General features: G+C 45.0%; 2 protein-coding genes and 2 long non-coding RNA genes across 7 annotated transcripts in view; 2 read left to right on the top strand and 2 right to left on the bottom strand.

Moving 5' to 3' along the window:
• TPST2 (tyrosylprotein sulfotransferase 2) overlaps positions 1 to 6,386 on the top strand; it is a 64,838-nt gene extending 58,452 nt beyond the window's left edge. For 2 of the 4 annotated variants that reach the window (XR_008517850.2, XR_008517849.2), the window contains exons 6-8: positions 3,893 to 3,941; positions 4,468 to 4,549; positions 5,892 to 6,386. Coding sequence is in view for 2 of the 4 variants with exons in the window: in XM_009234212.4 (XP_009232487.1) it covers positions 3,893 to 3,934 (42 nt within the window). In the remaining 2 variants the exon portion in view is untranslated. The remainder of the gene's footprint in view (positions 1 to 3,892; positions 3,942 to 4,467; positions 4,550 to 5,891) is intronic. The other 2 variants (XM_009234212.4, XM_054543697.2) reach the window with 1 other exon arrangement.
• On the bottom strand, positions 3,546 to 4,081 carry LOC129052716 (uncharacterized). Its single transcript, XR_008517851.1, has 2 exons — positions 3,853 to 4,081; positions 3,546 to 3,752 (listed from the first exon to the last, which is right to left on the bottom strand). It is a non-coding gene; the product is annotated as an uncharacterized LOC129052716 (long non-coding RNA).
• Positions 6,387 to 17,469: 11,083 nt separating the features above from the next.
• On the bottom strand, positions 17,470 to 19,561 carry LOC112130643 (uncharacterized). Its single transcript, XR_002912884.3, has 2 exons — positions 18,997 to 19,561; positions 17,470 to 18,620 (listed from the first exon to the last, which is right to left on the bottom strand). It is a non-coding gene; the product is annotated as an uncharacterized LOC112130643 (long non-coding RNA).
• Positions 19,555 to 26,032, top strand: part of TFIP11 (tuftelin interacting protein 11) — a gene marked incomplete at its 5' end in the record, with an annotated part of 20,395 nt that continues 13,917 nt past the window's right edge. The window contains 6 exon segments of the mRNA NM_001133272.1: positions 19,555 to 19,638; positions 19,857 to 19,932; positions 21,322 to 21,407; positions 21,742 to 21,959; positions 25,114 to 25,267; positions 25,590 to 25,746. Coding sequence (NP_001126744.1) covers positions 21,751 to 21,959; positions 25,114 to 25,267; positions 25,590 to 25,746 — 520 coding nt within the window.

Genomic DNA, 26,032 nt, shown 5'->3' with positions numbered 1-26,032 from the left:
CTGGCTTGAATGCAGTTGGAGGGATTTCGTGGGGACTTTTTCTTGGGCTTTCTTTCTTGTTGAGACTGGAGTGCAGTGGTGTGATCATGGCTCACTGCAGCCTCAATCTCCTGGGCTCAAGCAATCCTCTCACCTCAGCCCCCCAAGGAGCTGGGACTACAGACACACACCACCATGCCTGGCTAATTTTTGTGTTTTTTGTAGAGACAGGGTTTTGGCATGTTGCCCAAGCTTGAGTTGTATTATTTATAATAAACAGGTAGCAGTTAGTAAAGTGTTTTCCCTAGTGTCTTGTGAGCTGTTCTAGTGAATTATCAAACCAGAGTGGGGGTTGTGGGAACGTCCAGATTTGAAGTTGGCTGGGAAGAAGTGGGGATAGCTTGCGCACGCCATTGCAGCTGGCATCTAAAGTGGGGCAGTTGTGGAACTGGGCCCTTAATCTATGGCAGCTGATGCTAAGTAAGTCTGGGAGCCAGTGTCAGAACTGAACTGAATTGTTGAACACCCAGTTGGTATCCAGATAATCAGAGAAATGGTCACTGATATTGGAAAACACCCATAAGCCAATATCTGAAAGATTAAAACTAGGTCTGCCACACAAAGATCTGGATAGAAAAGGCTTCCCGGCAGAGGGAACTGTAAATACCTGAAAGTAGGGAGTGTGGCCAAAACCTCTGGAGCGTGTATGCACTTTTGCATTCGTTGCAATTATATTTTTGTTTGTTTCTACCCCAATGTGATTTACAGGAATGTTCATTGCAGTTTTCATGTTCAAGCTGCCTTGTTTTGCTTTCTTAATATTTTCCTATCTTTTGAGTTTCACTGGCACCATTTTGGATGGCTGCGTAGTGTTCTGTGGAATGCATGTGCTACCATTTACTAAACAGCTTCTTCAAGACCATTTCCAGTTTTTACGACATCCAGAATGACATTATGTGCACAGTGGAGGACAGTATGGAGATGAGGGTTGGAAATAGAGGCTTGACACAACTTATCTGCAGGGCAGCCCTCCTGAACGTGGGGGTATGCCATTCCTTCGTATTTTGTTCCTAAAAGCAACAAAAACCAGTCCCAGGTCAGCTAGACATCTTGCATATGTCATACATGGCAGGGAAGTAGAAACTGGCCCAACCCTTTTGTTTTTGTTTTTGTTTTTGAGATGGAGTTTTCCTCTTGTTGCCCAGGCTGGAGTGCAATGCCGTGATCTCTGCTCACTGCGGCTTCTGCCTCCCAGGTTCAAGCAATTCTCCTGCCTCAGCCTCTCATGTAACTGGGATTACAGGCACCGGCCACCACACCTGGCTAATTTTTGTATTTTTAGTAGAGAAGAGGTTTCGCCATGTTGGCCAGGCTGGTCTCGAACTCCTGACCTCAAGTGATCCACCCACCTCGGCCTCCCAAAATGCTGGGATTACAGGCGTGAGCCACTGCTCCTGACCCCAACCCTTTTGTAAAACACTTTTAGCCTTGTTGTTCAAGAGTCTTCAAAAGATCTGAACCCTGCTGATTCCTTTTTTTTTTGAGACGGAGTTTCACTGTGTCACCCAGGCTGGAGTGTAGTGGCGCCATCTCAGCCCACTGCAACCTCCGCCTCCTGGGTTCAAGCATGATTCCATTTTTTAAAAGTGAATTCTAAGGGAATGATTCAGTAGAGCTTCAGCACCCAACAGAAGAGAGGCAGAATCAGGATGTGATGTCATTTAAAATACTGCAAAAATTGGAACCATTCTTAGGAAAGCAGTCAGTAATTGGTGGTACATGCACTCCACAGAATATCTGTAGCCATCCAAAATGGTGCTAGTGAAACCCAAATGATGAAAAAATAGTAAGAAAGCAAAACAAAGCAGCTCATACCATACAATTGCAACTAATGTAAAAATGCATATTCAGGTGGACAAAAAAAGGCAACACGCAGGAGTTGGGTGCAGTGGCATGCCTGCAGTCCCAGGTTCTCAGGAGGCTGAGGTGGGAGGATCGCTGGAGCCCCTGTCTCTTAAAAACAACAGCAACAACAACGACAACAAAAACGAAGGCAACATGCAAAAATGAAAAGTTTCAGTTTCTGGATAATTCTCCTCATCCCCACTGTGTTGTTCTGCCTACATCATCTTTTTGGTTAAAACAAATACTAAATTAGTGCTCACTAATTCTGGCTACTTTCTTGACGTCAGCAAAAGATAGGTCTCTGATTCCCACAAAGGGAGTGGGACCTCTCCCCAAACAACCAGGAAATGCTCAGAAGCCATGGTCCCTAGCTCTCAAATCTCATTAATTTTTTTTTTTTTTAATTCAAGGCCAACACAGTGAGACCCCATCTCCCTACAAAAAAGAGAAAGCCTTAGCTGGGTATGGCACATGTGGCACATGTTCGTGCCACTGCACCCTGGCCTGGGTGACAGAGTGAGACCCTGTCTCATAAAAAAGAATACAACTCAGGTACAGTCAAATGGAAGAAGCGTAGGGTGAGGTATGGGGGATGGGTCACAAAACTTCCATGCCCTTTCCAGGCATGACACCCTCCCAGCCTCTCAATGTGTTTACCAACCAGGAAGCTTTCCAAATTCTGTCATTTAGAGATTTCAATGGAGGTTTCATCATAGAGGCTGATTAAATCATGGGTCATGGGTGATTGCCCAATCTCCAGCTCCTAGCCTTTAGCCCCTCTCCCCTCTCCCCTCTCCCCTCCCAGGAGGTCAGGGAGGGGAGAAGGCAGGTGGGGCTTAAAATTCCAACCCTCTGGCTGGGTGTGGTGGCTCACGCCTGTAATCCTAGCACTTTGGGAGACTGAGGCAGGCAGATCACTTGAGGTCAGCAGTTCAAAACAGCCGGGCCAACATGGTGAAACCCTGTCTCTAGTAAAAATATAAAAACAATTAGCCGTTTGTGGTGGCACATGTCTGTAGTCCCAGCTACTTGGAAGGCTGAGGCAGGAGAATTGCTTGAGCTCAGGACACGGAGGTTGCAGTGAACCAAGATTGCACCACCACACTCCATCCAGCCTGGGCAACACAGTGAGACTCCGTCTCAAACAACAAAAAAAGTTCCAACCCTCTAATCATGCCTTGGTCTTTCTGAGACCCCTTCCCCTAATCCTGAAGCTATCTAGGGACCCCCAGCCATTAGTCATGTCATTAGCATGCAAAAGATACCTTTTTTTTTTTTTTTTTTTTTTGATGCCTAGTCTCCCTCTGTCACCCAGGGCTGGAGTGCAGTGGCATGATCTTGGCTCACTGCAACCTCTGCCTCCCGGGTTCAAGCGATTCTCCTGCCTCAGCCTCCTGAGTAGCTGGGATTACAGGTGCCCGCCACCACACCCGGCTAATTTTTGTATTTTAGTAGAGACAGAGTTTTGCCATGCTGGCCAGGCTGGTATCCAACTCCTGACCTCAGGTGATCCCCCCGCCTCGGCCTCCCAAAACGCTGGGATTACAGCTGTGAGCCATGGCGCCTGGCCAAGATACCCTTATTCCTTCAGAGATTCCAAGAGTTTGAGGAGCTATGTGCCAGGAACTGGGGACAATGAACAAATATTTATTATTATACCACAGCTGAAATGCCATCTTGTGGAGTCCTTTCCTGGCCACCGTTTTTGAAGTAGCACAGATACTGATCACTCATAGCAGCCTGTCACATTGCCCAGGTTTGACATTTTCTTGCATCTGTGCGTGTTCAATAGGCTTTTTCTCCAACTCGAACGTAAGTTCCGTGATCCTAGGTTTGGGTCTGTCACGCTTACCACGCTATCCCAGCACCTGGCACATAGTAGATGTACAGTAAATACTCCATGAATAAGCATGTGCATGACTCAGTGATGCTGAGGGGTGACCCTCAAGACAGCGAGGCATCCCCCACCTGGCCGTGACCCCTTCTTCTGTATATTGTCTTTCTCCAGGTGAACCAGAACAGCACCTCTTCCCACTTAGGAAGCTCGTGATTTCCAGGTAAGCCTGTGGACTTCACTGGGGGTTCCCGCTGCTTCTGGGTGGCCCCGGAGCCACTTTTCTGAAAAGCCACTTTTCTGTTCTTCCAGAGCCTCCCTGGGGGAGACATGTCCACTAGGGTGGGCTGACCCAGCCCCAACAGAGGTTTCCATGGTGACAGACTGGGGTTGCTATTTATAGAATCAAGGCTTAGTTTTCTAGCTCTGGATCAAGGACAGGGAGAGGGATTAACGCTGAACCAACAAGAAAAAGGTTTGTCTGACACTGGGGACGGGGCAGGAAGGACCACTATGTTGGGGGAGGGGGAGATTCTGGAACCATTTTTGCACAGCATGCTGTCTGCCAGTCTGGCTTCTAAAAACAGCATCAGCGTTGGGCCAAAGCAATTAATGTTCTAATAACAGTCACAAGCCGTTCTGTTCTAAGAATAACCCCCATGGCCGTTGGGCCAGGTACTGGTCCTGTGTTACTCATTTAACCCTCAGCATCCTTGGGAGGCGGATGACATGATCATTCCATTTTACAGAAGAGAAAACCAAAGCACAGAGAAGGAAGGGCTTTGACTTGCCCAAGGCTACACAGCCAGCAAGGGACAGAATTCCTCCCAGGTTTGCTTTTAGTGAATGATTTTAAGTGCACATTTATCCATCCGTTTTCTACTAAGGGGTGGGGAAAGGGATTTTTTGAACTTGGTAATTCAAAGATTTAAGATCTCCAGGTTTAACTTCCTTCAGCCCCTGTTTTCTTCATCTGGAGAATGGGAATTCATCATTGCCCACCTCTGAGGTTGGCCATGAGATGGCGTGAGCTGGCCCAGGTGGGAGTACTTGGAAACTCTGAAGTGCTGGGCCCTTGCTGTGGACTTGGGCACTGGAGTTAAGGCTGCATGAGTGAGCTCACTTCCTTCTGTCCCCCAGCCTCTATGATCAGGTTAAAGGAAACCTCAAGAGAGGTTATTTTACATGGAAACACAGCTTCCAGCTTGGACTCTTATTTTTAGTCTCTTTATCTATTTTTAAACAATCAGCATATGTTTTAGTTTTTATTTCAATTTACTTTGCTCCAACCTGCAAGGACTCTGTCATTATCAGGGTTCCCATCTTGAGTTGCACTAAGATCCCGTAGTTTTTGTTTTTGAGACACAGAGTCTCACCCTGTTGCCCAGGCTGGAGTGCAGTGGCACGATCTCAGCTCACAGCAATCTCCACCTTCTGGGGTTCAAGTGACTCTCGTGCCTCAGCCTTCGAAGTAGCTGGGGTTACAAGTGTGCGCCACCACACCCAGCTAATTTTTGTATTTTTAGTAGAGACGGGGTTTCACCATGTTGGCCAGGCTGGTCTCGAACTCCTGGCCTCAAGTGATCTGCCCACCTCAGCCTCCCAAAGTGCTGGGATTACAGGCATGAGCCACCACACCTACCCAAGATCCCATAGTTCTATTCCAAAGAAAAGAACCCTCTCATGAAAAACAGCTTTCCTCCCTGTTCCTCACTAACTCTGTTTCCTCGCTCCCTTTCTGCAGATCATTAGTAGAATCCTGGACCTTCTCATTGACAAAAGCAGATTCGTTACTTGTTTTACTGTTTAAATGAGATACCATATAGAGGTGCTTTAGCTGATCCTGGGTACAGAGTTGGCCTTGAACAAACATGAATCCTTCTCTTGCCTCCAAGAATTCATCAGTATTTATCACATAATCACTGTCATTTGCTCTGTGTCCATAAGAAAAGTGTATATTTGAGGTCAAGTGGATGCAAGATGAGATGCGGGGAAGAACCCAGGAAACGTTTTTAAATTTAAACTCTCTCTGGCCATCTGGGATGCATTCTTAAAACATTACATGCTTATGCGAATGGATGAAGACAGTATGTTCTGCAATCACATGTATAAATATAAATGATCTATTTCAGAATTATTACTCTGAGCCTAACACAGTCTTCCCCCCTTTCAGATCTCCGCAAATGACTTCGTTGCCAAGAAGAGAAGAAACTGCATTTAAGTGGAAATCGGACCTCTAATCCAAGCATATTGCTTGCTTTTAATCGCCAAAACAGGACTGCTGATGAGGAATGTATTTGCATATGTTTGCAAAAGCTGAATCATTGAAAACGTACCTTGAAACTCTCTATCTCTGGACACTCCAGGGTAGAGAACGAAGGGTGTGGAAGTAGTCCGGCTTTTGAAACTTAGGTATTTTATATTTTTTCCCTCAAGAACTTTTTTTTAAGAGACAGATTTGCCATCCTCCTTAATTTGCAGGACTGCCTTGGTGGCTTTGTTTGCTGGGACAAGGCCCACAACCTGTGCCTCTCCTATTGACCCTTACTTTGAATTCAAAGAATCTATTTAAGAATTTAATATATGAGGTTTTCTTTGATTCCCCCTCAGTTCTACCTAGTTTCACAGAGAAAAAAAATACTCTTTGAATAAAGTGAACAGAGGCTCATTTGTTTGTGCCTTACTTTACTGAATGAATAGGGTTTTTTTTTTTTTTTTTCTTTCCATACTGGATTTTGTCAGGTAGATTTGTGATGAGCAAAAAGCTGGAGAATATAGGTGCATGTAAGGCACAGCCGAATTCCTGTGTCAGGGTCCCCAGGGCCACCCCCAGGATCGATGGTTGGCTAGAAGAACTCAGAATTCAGAAGAGCTATTATCCTTATGGTTATGGTTTATTACAGCAAAAGGATAAACATTAAAATCAGCAAAAGAGGCCAGGTGGAGTGGCTCACGCCTGTAATCCCAGCATTTTGGGAGGCCAAGGCAGGCAGATCGCCTGAGGTCAGGAGTTCGACACCAGCCTGGCCAACATGGTGAAAACCCGTCTCTACTAAAAATACAAAAATTACCTGGGCATGGTGGTGTGCACCTGTAATCCCAGCTACTCAGGAGGCTTGAACCTGGGAGGTGGAGGTTGCAGTGAGCAGAGATCGCACCATTGTACTCCAGCCTGGGTGACAGAGCAAGACTCCATCTCAAAATAAAATCAACAAAAGAAAAAGGTGCATAGGGCAGAGTCCGGGAGAGACCAGCCTCAAGCTTCCAGTTGTCGTCTCCCGGTAGGAGTCTTATAGACACACTTAATTTTCCCAGCAATGATATGTGACAACACATACTAAATATTACCAGCCAGAAAGCTCACCCTAGCCTTGGGGTCTAGGTTTTTATTGCATGTCAGTCACATAAGGCAATCACATGACCGACTTTAGTTACTTAATCACCAGCTGCTCCAGAGGTCAAAATGATATAGCATGGCCCAAGGTCCCCACCATAAATCATATTATTAGCACAAACTATCTGGCCTGGTATGGCCCAAGGCCTGAGGTATACAAAGACATCCCTACTTGGGAGGATATTCCAAGGACTTAGAGGTTATCTCCCAGGAGCCCATTAAGGCCAGTTTTTTCTTTGAGATGTGCTGGGTTTGGACACTTCAAGCCTGCTGAGTTAACCCTTATAGCACAGTCCCCAAATGCTGAGGGACCAACTGGGCCTACAATAAGTTTGTATCTTTAAGGGTTAAGGTGTTTTACCCATACCTCCTTGCCTTATATCTCATGATAATATGAGGCTTTTGGAAGGCAGTGACTTATTATGGCTTGGGGCATGGGTTTTTGGAGTCAGGCTGACCTACTGGCTGTATGGCTTGAGACTTTGTCTCTTCATCTGTAAAATGGGGAAGTTAAAACTTCATAGTGTGTGTGTGTGTATGTGTGTGTTTAGACAGAATCTCGCTCTGTCACTCAGGCTAGAGTACAGTGGCGTGATCATAGCTCACTGCAGCCTTGGTCTCCTAGGGTCAGGTGATCCTCCCACCTTAGCCTCCTGAGTAGCTGGGCATGTGCCACCACACCTGGCTACTTTTTAAATTTTTTTTTTTTTTTTGTAGAGACGAGGTCTTTCTATGCTGTTCAGGCTGAACTTCATGGGTTTATTGGGGATGGCTAATGGATGACATTGGTGGTGGTCTTTGATACCAGATAAGCCCTCAGTGTGAAGCAGCTCTTATCTTTCCTTGTCTTGAGATTGCTCTGGAATGGTAATTAGGCTTTTTTGAAGGTGTGACCCTTTTTGTTCATTTCTTTAGCAGTTACTTTTTATTTTTTAAATTTTTGACACACAGTCTCTGATAAATGATCATTCACCAATCACCAGTTACTCTCCTTGCTCTGTTAAGTGTGACACTGTTCCTTTGAGAATCTGGCAACAGCTATGTATCCCATCACCACACACACCAAAAAAAAAATTTATGTCTGGTTCCAGGAGTTACCTTTTATGAGAAGTCCATCCATGAAGACCCTGGATATTCAGAGAACTCCTGGGAAAACACTGAAAGAAAATAAAGAGGCTGGGCCCGGTGGCTCATGCTTGTAATCCCAGCACTTTGGGAGGCTGAGGTGAGCAGATAAGCTGAGGTCAGGAGTTCGAGACCAGCCTGGCCAACGTGGCGAAACCCCATCTACTAAAAATACAAAAATTAGCTGGGCGTCGTGGCGCATGCCTGTAGTTGCAGCTACTTGGGAGGCTGAGACAGGAGAATTGCTTGAACCCAGGAGGCAGAGGTTGCAGTGAGCCAAGATCGTGCTAGTGCACTGCAGTCTGGGCAACAGAGTGAGACTCCATCTCAAAAATAAAATAAATAAAACAAAATAAAATAAATACAATTTCTGTTTCTAGCCCCCAAGTGGTAGCGCTGGGTCTTGTTCCCTGAAAAAAACTAGGCTCAGAATCCACTCTCATTTCATCTCCCCTGATTTGATCTGAAAAGATTTTGTTTAGAGTATTTGTATTATAAAACATGGGACAATCAGAAGTGATAGTAAGAAGGCAAGTGGCTCTATTTGTGCTTCCTCTCGATGTCTCCTAAAGGTAATGCTACCATTTTCTGTTTGTACATAGTCTTCCAGACTTTAAATTTTTGAACATATAAATATTATCATCTTAAAGATGTATGAAAAAAACCATTTTGAATAGGTTATTTCAATCATCTTAAAGATGTATGAAAAAAACCATTTTGAATAGGTTATTCCAAAACAGCCCGCTTTGTTGCTCAGGCTGCAGTGCAGTGGCACAAACACAGCTCACTGCAACCTCTAACTCCTGGGCTTAAGCAGTCCTTTCACCTTAGCCTCCTGAGTAGCTGGACCATGAAACCTAGCTAACTTTTTATTTTTTGTAAAGAGGGGAATCACTATGTTGCCCAGGCTGGTCTCAAACTCCTGGGCTCAAGCAATCCTGCCTCAGCCTCTCAAAGAGTTGGGTTTACAGGCGTGAGCCACCGCACCTGGCTCCTGGAGCATTTCTGATGTGAACATGTGCTGATCTAACACTACTCCCTTTACCAGCTGCCTGTTCTACAGCAAACCGTCTTTTTTGAGCATTCCACTTTGGCTAGGCCCTTAGGCTGTTAGCAGTTTTCATCGCTACTGGCAAAGCTGCAGTGGACATTCTCCTGCACATATAACCTCTTGATGCCACTGTATGAGTGAGTCTCTGCAAAATGAGAAGTAGAATTGCTGGGGTGAAAGGCATACATATTAACTTTTTTGATTAATTCCACCCATGTACCCTGATTTGGGCAGAATTTTAATCTCACTGTGAAATCAGAGCTTTGTTCTAGAGCCTTTCTTGGGGGTTCCATGGAGCAGTGGGTCAGCCGTCACTTGTGCCCTGGCCCATCCTCTGTCCAGCTTGGGCAGCATGCATCATTCATTCTGATTCCTTAATTTGCCATATGTGAAAACATGGTAATCTATACATTACTTGGGTGCTATTATTATATATAACTAGCTTTGGAGTCAGAATTAGTGTCTCATCCTGGCTCTACCACTTTCCAAATGTGTGACTGTGGCCAAGTGACTCCGCTTCTCTGAGCCTCAGTTTTCCTCTTCTGTAAAATGGGGGTAAAGGGATAAGAACTGTAGGGGGATCTCAGGGGATGGTTAAGAGAAATCCATGAGATAAGCAAACACATTATCTAGTTTAGTAAAGCTAAGCAATGAAGACTTACAGCCCCATGGTGAAGGCTTAATAAATGGTAGCTATAATGATTACTATTAATATTGTGAAATAAAAGGTTGTGATGAACCAACCATATCTTCTTATCAGGATGTATGTTTGTCCAACTGATAGCCATTTGTAGTCATGATCTGGGGTTGGAGAAGGGTCTTCTGCACATGTGCCAGATGGACTGAATATAGATCTTCACTCGTTAGCAGCCACCAACCTGGTTGAGCCATCAGGGCCTCCAAAGGGCTTGGCAATTTTTCATTGGAAAAACAAAACAAAACAAAACAAAACAAAACTCTTAACCTATGTCTACCCAAAGAATAAATCCTCTACCCTTCAAGGGTAAGGGATGGACAGCTGATGGAATTACAGACCCAGGAAGCTCATGGTTGCCAGTCATTGGGTAGCAGAGGACATCCAGTCTCATTCATTGTTCCACTCATCTCTTGCGGCCCAACCAAGCAGCCCCAAACTGAGTGACTTAAAACAACTTGTTTTTTTTTGTTTGTTTGTTGGTTTGTATGTTTTTTTGAGACAGAGTTTCACTCTTGTCACCCAGGCTGGAGTGCAATGGTGTGATCTTGGCTCACTGCAACCTCCGCCTCCTGGGTTCAAGCAATTCTCCTGCCTCAGCCTCCAGAGTAGCTGGGATTACAGGCACCCGCCACCACACCTGGCTAATTTTTGTATTTTTAGTAAAGATGGGGTTTCATCATGTTGGCCAGGCTGGTCTCGAACTCCTGACCTCAGGTGATTCACCTGCCTCGGCCTCCCAAAGTGCTGGGATTACATGCATGAGCCACCGCACCTGGCCACAACTTGTTAAATCTCTCAGTTCTAGCCAGGTGCAGTGGCTCATGCCTGTAATCCCAGTAAGTTGGGAGGCCAAGGCAGGAGGATCATTTGAGCCAGATATTCAAGACCAGCCTGCGCAACATGGTGAAACCCTGGTCTCTAGAAAAAAAAAAAAAAATGGCATGGTGGCATGTGCCTGTAGTCCCAGCTACTGGGGAGGCTGAGGTAGAATCACTTGAGCCTGGGAAGTGGAGGTTGCAGTGAGCTGTGATTACGCCACTGCACTCCAGCCTGAGGGACAGAGTGAAACCCTGTCTGAAAAAAAAAAACTCACAGTTTTGGGAATTAACTAGAGTGAGCTGGTGGTTCTCTAGTCAGATGGCAGCTGAAGGTTTCTTCATTCATTTGTCTGGTACCTGGGCTGGGATGGTTGGAGCGTCTAGAGGCTTAGTGGGTATCGCTTATCCATGTAGTCTCTCCGCATGGCTAGACTGGGCTTCTTCAGGACATGGCCATCTCAGGGTGGTTAAACTTCATACATGGTGTTGGCTTCCCCCTGAACAAATGTCACAAGAGTCCAGGAGTTCAAGACCAGCCTGGGCAAAATAATGAGACCTTGTCTCTGCAAAAAGTTTTAAAAATTAGCTCGAGCTGGGTGTGGTGGCTCATGCCTGTAATCCCAGCACTTTGGGAGGCTGAGGCGGGCGGATCACCTGAGGTCAGGAGTTCAAGATCAGCCTGGCCAACATGGTAAAAACCCGTCTCTACTAAAAATACAAAAAATAAAAATAAAAATAAAAAATTAGCCGGGGGCTGGGTGTGGTGGCTCACACCTGTAATCCCAGCACTTTGGGAGACCAAGGCGGGTGGATCATCTTGAGGTCAGGAGTTAAGGACCAGCCTGGCCAACATGGTGAAATCTCCTCTCTACTAAAAATACAAAAAAATTAGCTGGGTGGTAGTGGTGCACGCCTGTAATCCCAGCTACTCAGGAGGCTGAGACAGGAGAATCGCTTGAGCCTGGGAGGCAGAGGTTGTGGTGGTGAGCCAAGATTGAGGCATTGCACTCCAATCTGGGTGACAGAGTGAGACCCTGTCTCAAAAGAAAACAAAACAAAAAAATTAGATGGGCGTGGTGGCTCACGCCTGTATCCTAGCTACTCGGGAGGCTGAGGCAGGAGAATCACTTGAGCCTGGGAGGCAAAGGTTGCAGTGAGCCGAGATTGTGCCACTGCACTCCGGCCTGGGTGACAGAGTGAGACTCCGTCTCAAAAAAATATATTAGCTGGGCATGGTGGCAAGCACCTGTAGTCCCAGCCACTTGGGTGGCTGAGGTGGGAGGACCACTTAAGCCCAGCAGGACAAGGCTGCAGTGAGCCTTGACTGTGCCACTGCCTGCACTCCAGCCTGGGTTGACAGAGCGAGACCCTGTCTCAAAAAACAAAAAACAAACCACCACCACAACAGAAAACCCATCAACAATTGGCCACAATTGTCCTTAAAAAACAATTGATCAGCCTCAATTGTGGGTCAGCAAATGGCTTTCAGATCTCTGGGATACACCAATGTCACCAGAATGTTCCCTTTCTTCATTTTGGGATAGAAAATGAAAACATTTCTTTCATCTACTATTTCAATTAAGAGGCTAGGTCACCAAAAAACCCAGGCTTCTTTGAGGGTTTCCCTAGCCTCTTCCTTGGGACCAGGGACAACTGGTCCTACCAATGGAAGTGTTCCAGGCCTCTCCGGACCCCACATCTGGGCCCAGAACCAGGAGGACACCTCTTACCCTTATCCTCAAAGTTGGCCTCATTCTGTGTTCTAAACCAACACTGCTCAGGATAATTAACAATAAGAATTCCATTCCTGCGGGGCATGGTGGCTCACACCTGTAATGCCAGCACTTTGGGAGACCTAGGTGGGCGGATCACCTGAGGTAGGGAGTTCGAGACCAACCTGACCAACATGGAGAAACCCCATCTCTACTAAAAACACAAAATTAGCTGAGTGTGGTGGCCCATGCCTGTAATCCCAGCTACTCGGGAGGCTGAGGCAGGAGAATGGCTTGAACCCGGGAAGTGGAGGTTGCAGTGAGCCGAGATTGTACCATTGCACTCCAGCCTGGGCAACAAGAGCAAAACTCCATCTCAAAAAAAAAAAAAAAAAAAAAAAAGAATTCGATTTCTTCAGACAGAATCCCTGGCTCCACCCATCAGGCCCTCCTCCAGTCCCTTCATGAATTTGGATTTTTTTTTTTTTTTTTTTTAATACTGAGTCTTGCTCTATCACGGCTGGAGTGCGGTGGCGAGATCTCGGGTCACTGCAACCTCTGCCTCCTGGATTCAAGCAAATTTCCAGTCTCAGCCCCCCAAGTAGCTGGGACTACAGGCACATGCCACGACGCCCAGTTAATTTTTGTATTTTTGGTAGAGATGGGGTTTTGCCATATTGGTCAGGCTGGTCTTGAACTCCTGACCGCAGATGATCCACCCACCTCAGCCTCCCAAAGTGCTGGGATTACAGGCATGAGCCACCACACCCCACCAAGTCTGGATTATTTTGATCTAACCTTGTTTCCATTTCCAAACAACAGCTGCTTTTTTTAAAATGGGTTGTTTATTAACTTTTTATTTTGAAATAATTGTAGACTCATGTGAAGTGGAAAAAGTGGTGCAAAGGATTCCATGTGTCCTTCACCTGGCTTCCCCCAATGCTGATATCTGATGCAACTGTAGTGCAATGGCAAAACCAGGAAATTAGCATTAGTAAAAACTGTTAACTAGACTACAGACCCTATTCAGTTTTCGCCATGTTTACGTGCATTCATTTGTGTGTGCTTATGGATTTTGCTAAGGTTCAAAACCTTGCATTTCAGGGTTTTATTTCCTTCTTTTAGCAACAGAACCCTCCATATACCCCTTATACGCCCATAGAGACAAATCAAATCACATGTAAAAACTCAAATATATAAAGCAAAAGTGGGCTATGTGAGGTGTCTCACGCCTATAATCCCAACACTTTGGGAGGCCAAGGTGGATCACTTGAAGCCAGGAGTTCAAGACCAGCCTGGGCAACATAGCCAGCCCTCATCGCTACAAAAAGATCTTTAAAAATTAGCTGAGTTTGGCTACTGCAGCCTGTAGTCCAAGCTACTCGAAAGGCTGAGGCAGAAGGATTACTTGAGCCCAGGAGGTTGAGGCTGCAGTGAGCTATGACTATGCCACTGCACTCCAGCCTGGGAGACAGAGCAAGACCCTGTCTCAAAAAAAAAAAAAAAAGTGGCTATTTTGATGAGGACCCCATCGCTGTCCCAAGCATCAGCTATTTCTCTCTGAAGCACTTTTATAATTGTTAAGGTTTTGTATTTATTTTCCTGCTGGGTTGATTCAAGTTGATTTTATTCAACAGGCTACAAACTGCATGAGAACAGGAATTATTATTTTTCATTGTTTACCATTTATCCCCATAGTCTACCATGCCCAGCATGTTAAGGTTGCAGAAGCCAGCTTCCAAGATGGCCCCCAGTGAACCTGGCCTCCTGGTATTCACACCCACTTTGGCATGTTTTTCCTTTGTGCACTGAATAGGGTTAGGGTTCCAGATTAAATACAGGATGGTGATTAAATTAGAATTTCAGATAATTTTTTAGTATTTCGCAATATTTTACGAGACATACATATGCTATTATTCATTGTTTTATCTAAACTTCAAGTTTAATTGGGCATCCTGTATTTTTATTTACTACATCTGGCAACCCTATATAGGGCTGAATGTGTAAACAATAAGATATTGCAAAAATGGGCCAGGCGCAGCCGGGCGCAGTGGCTCATGCCTATAATCCCAGCACTTTGGGAGGCCGAGGCGGGTGGATCATGAGGTCAAGAGATCGAGACCATCCTGGCCAACATGGTGAAACCCCCATCTCTACTAAAAATATAAAAATTAGCTGGGCATGGTGACGCACACCTGTAGTCCCAGCTACTCGGGAGGCTGAGGCAGAAGAATCGCTTGAACCCGGGAGGTGGAGGTTGCAGTGAGCTGAGATTGTGCCACTGCACTCCAGCCCGGTGACAGAGCGAGACTGCGTCTCAAAAATAAATAAATAAATAAATAAATAAATAAATAAATAAATAAAAATACAAAATAAAGAAAATAAAAAAAGAAATGGGCCAGGCGTGGTGCCCCATGCCTGTAATCCCAGCACTTTGGGAGGCCGAGGCGGGTGGATTGCCTAAGGTCAGGAGTTCAAGACCAGCCTGACCAATATGGTGAAACCCCATCTCATAAAAATACAAAAATTAGCCGGGTGTGGTGGCATGCGCCTGTAGTCCCACCTACTCAGGAGGCTGAGACAGGAGAATTGCCTGAACCTGGGAGGCGGAAGTTGCAGTGAGCTGAGATCGTACCATTGTACCACAGCCTAGGTGACAGAGCAAAACTCAGTCTCAAAAAAAAAAAAAAAATATTGCAGAAATGACAGTGTGACTCCAAGACTAGGCCATAAAAGACCTTATGGCTTCTGCCTTGCTCTCTCTTGCTTTGCTCATTTTGAGGGAAGCTAGCCACTATGTCATAACGACACTTGGTAACCATATGCAGAGGCTCACATGGCAAGAAACTGAAACCTGCCAACAACCAGCACAAGTTTGCCAGCTATGTGAGAGAAGCACCTTGGAAGCTGGTCATCCAGCCCTGGTCAAGCCTTCAGATGGCTGCAACCCCATGAAAGACCCTGAGTCAGATCCACCCAGCTAAGCCACTCTCAAATTCCTACCAAAAGAAATTATGTGAGATGATGTTTACTGGTGTTGCAAGCCGCTATGTTTGGAGGTAATTGTTAACACTGCAATAGATAACACATAGGTACGCATTAAATATTTGTTAATGACCAAATGAATAAATGAATGATGAAGGCTGTGGTTTCTCCCCTTACTGTGTTTTGCGGTTATTTCATTTACAGATAACACCCCAAGTCTAAGGAACCTCATGTTCCAGCTTTCCATATAAGGATAGAGTCTTCACGAATTCTTGAAAGTTAAGTAGGGTAGAAACCATCTGTAAGAAACATTTAGAGGGAAATCAAATTGCTAATCTCAGCTGATCTGGGTTCTCAATTCTGCCAAGTTCAGGACACCATATATATTTTTGGGACAAAATGCAAAATAAGAATAAGCCATGTGCAACTGTATAATGTCACTGTCCTAGAAAAAGTACATGTGCTAGTCTTTAAATATATCAGCTTTGAAATGCCACTTATGGATTGTTTCTATGGTACCAACCTATTTAAAGTTGTAACTGAGCGAGGATTTTTTTTTTCCCCAAATCTTTTGTAGGCAATATGGAAAGTGTGCTGTATGGAATAGGCTGTAGAAATAAGAGGTTAGGAATGTGGACTCTGGGGTTATAACAAACTACCTTAGAAGGTTGAAGAATCAAAGAGATGATGTCTGCAGAGTTTGGCTCTGTGGCCCCTAACACACAGGAATCATGATGTGGGACCCTATGCATGGTTTTGCAAAGAAAGCACCTGCCAGAGAGTTTGAGCTCCCGGGTTTCAGGCCTGGCCCTGTCCTTAAACTCACTGTATGGTGCTGACACCTCCCCTCTGCCAGGGGCTCCCCCACCGCCTCAGCTGTGAAAGGAGAGGTATAGACCCATGAGTGCTGGAGGGCCCTGCCCGACACCTTCTGCCCAAGGAGCCTTGTTGCTTGGCAACCCCTTCTGCGAAGGCCACATGTCTGAGCACCTCATTGGGAATGTAGAAATGAGTGTGGATGTTCCCAAATCTCAAAGCAACGTTTTTGTTTTTTTTCCCCTCTGGGAAATGACAGATCACGATAGATATGAGACCTTGAACCTAAAGCTCTGGTTGCCTTGTAAAACTTTTCCTTGTTTTTCAAAGGCTGGGCATTTGATCCCAGAAATCCTGAAAAACCATGGATTTTTGAGACTGAAAGGGGTATGACATTGGGTTTTTAAAAATGAAGGCTGGCGCAGTGGCTCACACCTGTAATCCCAGCACTTTAGGAGGCCAAGGCAGGTGGATCACGAGGTCAGGAGGTCGAAACCAGCCTGGCCAACATGTTGAAACCCTATCTCTAATAAAAATACAAAAAGTAGCCAGGCATGCTGGTGCACACCTGTAATCCCAGCTACTCAGGAGGCTGAGACAGGAGAATTGCTTGAACCCAGGAAGCATATGTTGCAGTGAGCTGAGATCGTGCCACTGCACTCCAGCCTGGGTGACACAGTGAGACTCTGTCTGGGGGAAAAAAAAATTAAAACAAATAAAAAAACAAAAATTAGCCAGGCGTGGTGGCGTAACGCCAGCTACTCGAGAGGCTGAGGCATGAGAATCACTACAGCTGCGCCTGTAACGCCAGCTACTCAGGAGGCTGAGGCATGAGAATCACTTGAATCTGGGAGGCAGAGGTTGCAAGTGAGCCAAGATTGTGCCACGGCACTCTAGCCTGGGCGACAGAGTGAGACTCTGTCTCAATAAATAAATAAATAAATAAGAATATAGCCACAATCATTTAGAAAGCTCTTAACCATGCCAGGAGCTTTACATGCACTAATTATCACTTTCTGTTTTTGTTTTTCTGAAAACAACTCTCTTAGAGCAGTACTGTCATTATCCCCAATCTACAGATGGAAAAATTGAGGTGTCGAGAGGTGAAGCAACCTGCCCTCGGGCCCACATCTAAGAAGTAGCAAAGTGGAGATTTGGATCCTTGAAGTTTTTACTCCAGAGCTTTCATTGTAAGAAATTACAAAAAAAAGTACAGAGAGAAGCATTTTTCCCGTAATAATTTGAAATTAAGGTGACCATTTGATGCCTTATCCACTGCCAAATACATTGATTTACTTTCCAACAAACAAGAACATCCTCTGATGTAACTTAACAGGCAACCATGAAAATCAGGAAATTAACATGGACACATCATTACCATGGCATCGTAGGCCCCATTTAAACTTTTCCAATTGTCCCTGTAACTTCCTTTCAAGCAAAAAGATCCAGTTCAGAATCATGTGTTGTGTTTGGTTGTCATGGCTCTTTGGTCCCCTTCAGTTTGGAACAGTTCCAGGGTCCATCTATGATTTTCATGACCTTGGCACTTTCTAAGATTACAGTTTTGTATACAGCATGTCTCTTTATGTGGGTTTGTCTGATACATCCTCATGATTACATCCAGGTTATGGATCTTCAGCAGGAATATCACAGGGGTGATGTTGCAATCTTCTCAGGGCATCCTATCAAATGCCACATAACTTCACTTTGTCCCATTCCTGACAATGCAGACTCTGATCACTAAATCAGAGCCTGCACTCTTAACTACCCCATGACAGTCCACAAAGGTCCCTTCTTCAGAAGCCACAGAGTGAGTTCCATTTGGTGATGTAAATCCACTAGCATCAGTCCCTCATGATCAAAGTAATTGCAGCTCCATAAAATCTGCTGTAAAGCCATAAACATAGCTACAGAAAAGCCAAGCTTATGTACGCTTTTGGCTTTTGGGCTACAAACAGTGTAAATACATTCAGTACAGACTAAAAACACTTTTTTCTCCTTTGTTTCCCTTACTCTGCTCCTGGTGGGGCTTGTAGTCTGTTAGACCCTCTCTCCTGGCCTTCAATGCTAAAACCACATTTTCTATTTCTTTCCTGAGTACATACTATGTGTCAGGCACAATGATTCTACATGTCACTAGGAATACAGAGATCATTAAGACACAGTCATCATTCCTAAGCAGCCCACATTTAACTGGGTACACAAAAATTGTTGTTTAATTCTTAACAACTACTTGATGGTAGACTTAAGTATTTGACTCCAAGTCCCGTGCTCTTTTTACACTCCAACAATTGCCTCTTGAATCTTTTCATCACATAGAGCAGAGAGAGAAAAATTAAGCAAAAATTAATAGCTAACAGTTCTTCAGCACCTACTGTTACCAGGTACGGTTTTCATTGCCTACAGTTTTATCTTATTGAATCCTTAACCATTTTGCAGAAGAGAAAACAGGCTTAGATGTAATGACTTGCCCAAGGTCCACAGCTGCTAAACTGCAGTCAAGGTTGGAACTCCAGAGCCTGTGGACACTTAAATGTCTACAAGGAGTCCTTGGGCTAGTGAGGGCTTCCCAGGGAGGGCCCATGACTGTTCTGCTCATTGTATCACATTGGCCTAGCACTGGTGAGGGGCACTCAGGTATTTTAATTAGATCAATGAATAAATGAATGAATTTACCAACCTGCTGGAAACGAAAAGAATGGAAACAGCTCCTGGAAAGAATACTTGGGAACTCTAGAGTTTGCCCATTCATTCCTTCCTTCCCTCTTAAACTCCTACATAAAGGCCACTGCCCTGTGCCCACGACGGTGCTTATACCGAGAGCGTCAAAGATACAGGAATCACAGTCTTGACCTTCATTATTCCCATTTGAATGCTGTGTCCCAGGCCCCGTATTGTCTCACAGTATTTACCACAACTACCCTATGGGCTAATCCTACATCTCTATTTTACAGATTTACAATCTCAGAGTGGCAAAGTCTCCTTAGGCCAAGGTGGTTCAGCGGATTCCACACCAGTCATCACAGGCTGAGCGTCACAGTACAAAGCAGGCGCGGCAGGGAGGCCGATTCCGCGGGGAAACCACTCCCCAGCTATTCTAGGCCTTGCAAATCCACCGCTCCTATCTACGATCCCAGCCGGCCGCTCTACAGCCGTATCCGCCGTAGCGTACCACGCTGCCCTGGCAGCCAGCAGGACAGCCGCTGTCGACTAACGTCATTTCCGGCGCGCCGGCCACGGTACATCCGGGTTCTGGGGTAGCAGAGGCGGTCTTCTCGCGCGGATTGTGAAGCTGAATTTGGTACGCTGGACCCTCGGAGAGGTGAGCAAGGCTGGCCACAAGGGGACTCAGCGCCAGTGGGAGTAGGGACGAAGGCTCAGGGAAGGCGAGCTTCGGTCCAGGCCGTTGGGTTGTGGGGAGGGGAATCCATTTCGTAGACAGCTCTGCCGAGGCACGGAGAGGGGCGGTGCCGCTTGGGGTCAACCGGGGTTTAGGGCTTGGGTTCAGTTAAGAACGTGAGCCTCCTTCGCCAAACCTAGACAGCAAGAGAGAGACAAGCCTGAGGCCTGACTTCTAGCACTCCTGAGTTTGAGCCCTATGAGCAGTGGAACTAGGGTAAGTTACTAACTTCTCTGAACCTCCTTTTTCTTATCTGAAGCGTGAAAACTAACGGTGCCTACCTCGCAGAAGTGTCTTGATGCAGACAGTTGATAATCGGTCTCAAGCGACCAGCATGTACCTAGCGTCTACTGATAAGGGCTTCATAACTTGTGACTACTCAGGGCTTATTACCACTTAACTATGCCCACGCAGGCAGTGGTATTATTTAACTTTATGTATTTGAGATTCACCACCTTTTCTGAAAACCCTTCTGTCCTAAACACTCCTGGAAGAGGTTGGGACCTGTTGCACCCAACCGGTGCACCAGTGAGTAGAAGAAGGCAGAGATAACGTTTTTCCAGAGGTGACCAGAGTTTGACACTGCATGTGGAAGTAGTGAACTCCGTGTGCCTTAAGGCCGCTTTCAGCAAGACAAGAATCACAATTGCTGTCACCTATTGAGTGTATTATTGTGTAGTGCACCATGCTTGGCGCTTCACGTGCATTTAATTCTCATACACTGGGTATCTGATAGAGTTGAATTTGAACTCAGGCTTCGATTTTAGCGTGACTGATTTTACAGTCACTTTGCTAAGTTTACACCCTAGTCCCATAATAATAATGATGATTGTGATGGTAAATACTGAGTGTCAACTTGATTGGATTGAAAGATACGAAGTATTGATCCTGGGTGTGACTATGTGGGTGTTGCCAAAGGAGATTAACATTAGAGTCTGTGGGTGGGGAAAGGCAGATCCACCCTCAATCTGTGTAGGCATAATCTAATCAGCTGCCAGCACGGCAAGAATATAAGCAGGCAGAAAAATGTGAAAAGAGAGACTGGCCTAGCCTCTCAGCCTACATTTTTCTCCCGTGCTGGATGCTTCCTGCCCTCCAACATTGGACTTCAAGTTCTTCAGCTTTGGAACTTGACTGGCTCTCCTTGCTTCTCAGCCTGCAGATAGCCTATTGTGGGACCTTTTGATCCTGTGAGTTAATAGTTAATAAGCTCCCCTTTGTATATGTATGTCTATTCCATTAGTTATGTCGCTCTAGAGAACCCTGACTAATACAATGATTAACCTAATCATGGGACTAAAGTAGAAGCTATCGTTTCTTGAGCACTTATTTTGAACTCATTGAATTTGCCTTGTAAGCCTTCTCTAAGGTTGGTATAGTAGTTTATCCCAATTTAAGAAAGACAACTGAATCTGGTCACCCAGCTACCGTGAGGTAGATTCTCTATATCAATCCCTGGACATCTGACTATTAAAATAGTGTTCATAATTGCTACAGTCTTTCAGCTCATCAGAAGAAATTCATGTTTTGTGAGGAAAACTGAAAATTTTGTTTCATCAAGTAATGTATTTCAAAAAGCATATTCTAAAAAAATCACTCTCCTAGGACCACCAAGGATCCAGATATAATTCTTTCCTCAGTAATAGAAAAAAGAATCTGAGATCTAAGAAGATATCTACTCATTTTCTAAGGTAATAATGTACAAAATAACCTACTTAGTTATTTTTGTGTGGTTTGTGTATGGGTGAATATGTGTGACATTTATGATATTGACTAGGACAAGGAAATATGTACTTTTAAAGAATCAGACTGTTGGGAGTAGTATTTTGTTCACCTGTTTTAGTACTGCTTGTTATCTAGAAGTAGGTTTTTAATATCTTTTTTATTGAATAGTAATGCCGACTTTAATGGACTTTGAATTTGGAGAAAGTTCTGAAAGCAGCAAGGAATAGAGACTCACAAGGAATCCTTCTACTGCTGCCCCCAGGACTTAACGGCCTGTGCTCTTTTTGTCTCTTCCTTTAGTGACTGGCCATGTCATTGTCCCACTTATACCGGGATGGGGAAGGCCGCATTGATGATGATGATGACGAGCGGGAGAACTTTGAGATCACTGACTGGGATCTCCAGAATGAGTTCAACCCCAACCGACAGCGCCACTGGCAGACCAAGGAAGAAGCCACCTACGGGGTGTGGGCAGAGCGAGACTCGGATGATGAGAGGCCCAGCTTTGGAGGCAAACGGTATTGCCTGGCATGGGGGCTGCTTCATCTTGCTTTAGGGAAGAGGGGGAAGATGGACAGGGAGTGGAGGAGATACCCTGATAAGTATACTTCTCATCTGGCCTTGTTGAGACTGTTAGCTGTGACATCATCTCGAGAGGTCTGGTTTCCTCTTTAGGCTAGAGTGCTGCTCTTTCACTGATTTATTTTATTCTATTTATTTTATTTTATTTTTTTGAGACATGGTTTCACTCTGTTGCCCAGGCTGGAGTGCAGTGACGTGATCTTGGCTAGCTGCAACCTCCACCTTCCGGGTTTAAGTGATTCCCGTGCTTCAGCCTCCCGAGTAGCTGGGATTACAGGCAAACGCCACCACCTCCAGCTAATGTTTGTATTATTAGTAGAGACGGGGTTTTGCCATGTTGGCCAGGCTGGTCTTGAACTCCTGACCTCAAGTGATCCACCCACCTCAGCCTCCCAAAGTGCTGGGATTACAGGCGTGAGCCACCACGCCTGGCCTCACTGATTTAATTACCAGTGTTTATTGAGTGATTACTATGTATTAGGCCTGTGCTGTAGACCCATTCTTGCCTTCCTGGAGCCCAGATACTAGAAGATGGAAATAGGCATTAACAACTCAGACAATCAAACTTGTAACTGTGATGTAGAACATGAGGGACATGAGGACATGAAGACATGAGGGAGAACACATTTTAGGGCATTTCACCTCTTCTGAGAGGTCAAGGAAGATTTCTGTGGAGAAAAGTGACCCTTAAGCTGATATGACTGACAGTAGAAGGTAACTAGGGTGGTAGAAGAGGTCCCAATATGCAAAGGCCCTTGATGGGAAGCATCACGGTATCCACAAGGATATGAAAGGCTTGGGGGCTGGAGCAGAGAGAGGGAAGGGTAGCATAGAGTGTGTGATAGAGAGGGTGTGATGTGGGGCTGGGTTATGTTTTGAGAAGACCCTTTTGCTGGTGTGCTGAATCAGCATGGAGCCACAGTGGAAGACTGTGAGGAGGCCAAGCCAGTGGTCCCTGCACAGGTAGTGGAGGACTGGTCTAGGATAGTGGTGGGCGATGAGGATTCAGGCTGCATGTCTCCTCCCCAGCACAAGGTTATGTGTGCCCTGGCTGAACCTCACTCAACCAGGGTGTGCCAGGTTGGGGTTTTTTCCTCCATGGCCTCACCTGTAGCCTCTGGGCTCCATCCTATTGAGAGTGTGCCTTTTGCTTTTTCTTTCTTTTTGAGATGGAGTCTTGCTCTGTCGCCAGGCTGGAGTACAGTGGTGCGATCTTGGCTCACTGCAACCTCTGCCTCCCGGGTTCAAGCGATTCTCCTGCCTCAGCCTCCCGAGTAGCTGGGACTACAGGCACGTGCCATCACACCAGCTAAGTTTTGTATTTTTAGTAGAGACGGGGTTTCACCATGTTGGCCAGGATCTCTTGACCTTGTCATCCGCCTGCCTCGGCCTCCGAAAGTGCTGGGATTACAGGCGTGAGCCACCACGCCCAGCTGAGAATGTGCCTTTTTCAAAGGAGACTGGGGGAGAAAGAGTATAGAGATTAGTCCAAACTTCTCATCCACAAGGAAGTCTGAAAGTAGATGACAGATAGATCAGGGAACAAGAATTGCATAATCATAAGATAATAATAATAGCTAACATCTCTTGGCTGCTTACTTGTTCTGGCTATTTCACAAGCCTGGATTAATTTTCCTTATGAGAAAGGCACCATTATTGTCCCCATTTTACAGATTAAGAGACTAAGGCTAATGGTCATACAACTAGGCAGAGGCTAAGCTAGAATTGGAACCTGGACCTATCTGACTCTAGAGTTTGGGATCTAAATCACTAAGTTATATTACAATTTTAGGAAAAAACTCGCTAAAATCTGTTGTTGCCCTGAGGATGTTGAATTACTAGGTTGGTCATTTTACAAGGTATCACTTTATTTGCTGTATTCCCAGGTTTTCTTTTTTCTTTGAAACACAGTCTCTGTTACCCAAGCTGGAGTGTGCAGTGGCGTGACCTCAGCTCACTGCACCCTCTGTCTTCTGGGTTCAAGTGTTTCTCATGTGTCAGCCTCCTGAGTGGCGTGGGATTACAGGCGTGTGCCACCACACTCAGCTAATTTTTTGTATTTTTATTAGAGATAGGATTTTGCTATGTTGGCCAGGCTGGTCTCGAACTCCTGGCCTCAAGCCTCCCAAAGTGCTGAGATTACGGGCGTGAGCCGCTGTACCTGGCTCCAGGGTTTTTTATTGTAATTTTTTCTTTTTTAAACCACACAGTACAAATACATCAATTTTATTTTATACAAAAAGGACCTGAGGTTAATGGCTTGATGTAAGTGCTTGAAGCAGTCAGAGTTTAAATCAATATATTTCATTTTACAGAGTTAATTTCTTATTTCTTAGGGGACTTTAGTATAATTTTCTTTTTTTCTTTTCTTTTTTTTGTTTTTTTTTTGGAGACAAGGTCTCACTCTTTTGCCAGGCTGGGGCGCAGTGACATGATTATAGCTCACCGCAGCTTCAACTTCCTGGGCTCAGGCAATCCTCCCATCTCAGCTTCCCATGTAGTTAGGACCACAGGCTTGCACAACCATGCCTGGCTAATTTTTATTTATTTTTTTTATAGAGACGAAGTCTCACCATGTTGCCCTGGCTGGAAATTTTCACATTCAAATAAATTTAATGGCTAGGAGCTTTTTCTAAGTTTGATTAATATAATTGTTACATGCTTTACATTCATATAATCTTTCAATGGGTTTTATTTATTTATGATTATCCGTCAAAATTTCTGCTCCTGTTGGCTTTTTGTACTTGATATAGTTTTCAAAACAAATGCTTTTTATGATAAATTAATTTTTAAAATGTAGGAAAATTGTATTATCACATCATATTTTGAATTTGTAATCAACCCTACATTGACGTGATAACTCTTCAGCCGTAGAGGAATATATCAGGTAAAATGTTAAATGTGACTACAGGAAGCCAAATCTGGGGTCCTTTGGATTTTTTGACACATTAAAAAATGTGTTACTTTTTTAAAAAACCTCCCATGAGATTCACTCTAAGGAGTTTTCAAGCACGTAGTTTCCGCAAAGGGATCGCTGCAGAGAAAAGAGTTCTTTATCGACCCGGTGGGGCTTTGTTTCTGTGCCTACAGGGCCCGTGACTACTCTGCGCCAGTCAACTTCATCAGCGCAGGGCTCAAGAAAGGGGCAGCGGAGGAGGCAGAGTTGGAAGATTCTGATGACGAAGAGAAACCTGTTAAGCAGGACGACTTTCCTAAGGATTTTGGACCAAGGAAGTTAAAAACGGTAGAGTCTTTATTGCAGGATTGTGACCCTAGTAATATCCTTCAATGCTTGGGTCATTGTGGCCCAAGCATTTTCTAGCCAGGGAGAAACTCATCTGGAATGCATTTTGTGAGTGTCTCCTTTTGGTGGCAGGTTTCTGTGAGTTGTGAAGTGTGTAGTGCAGTCTCTTCCTTCCTGACACGTATCACACACATTTTTGGTTCATAATGACACATTTCATAGTGCTGTATAACTTAGGCCATTTTCCTGTTGGCCAGGCTTTCTTAGATTTTTCTTCTTTTTGTTTTTCCATTAACTAAGCTTTGATTTTTCTTCTTTGCAGGGTGGCAATTTTAAGCCCAGCCAGAAAGGTTTTGCAGGAGGAACCAAATCGTTCATGGACTTCGGCAGCTGGGAAAGACACACTAAAGGAATTGGACAGAAGCTTCTTCAGAAGATGGGCTACGTCCCTGGACGGGGCCTCGGGAAGAATGCACAAGGTATTGCACCTTTGTCTTGCATGATGGAGGAGGGCAGGCAGAGGGAAGGAGAGGGGTGTTGGGAGAGGAGGTTTGCTTTTCCCTTTTAAAAGCACTTTATCTCTCCAGCCTGGTTTGCCAGCACAAGACATTTGTGCTCCTAAGCTACCTTGCTTTATCAAAGCTCAAGTTAAATAAGTAATTGTTTCAACAGCAAGAAAAGGGTTAGGGTCTAAAACAGGCTGCAAACAGGTTGAAAACAGGCTTTTTTTCTGGTCCTGACCAGTGCTTCTGAAAACAAAAATGA

Source organism: Pongo abelii, chromosome 23, assembly GCF_028885655.2.
Source record: "Pongo abelii isolate AG06213 chromosome 23, NHGRI_mPonAbe1-v2.0_pri, whole genome shotgun sequence".
Taxonomy (NCBI): domain Eukaryota; kingdom Metazoa; phylum Chordata; class Mammalia; order Primates; family Hominidae; genus Pongo; species Pongo abelii.
This window is presented reverse-complemented; position numbering and strand designations above follow the sequence as displayed.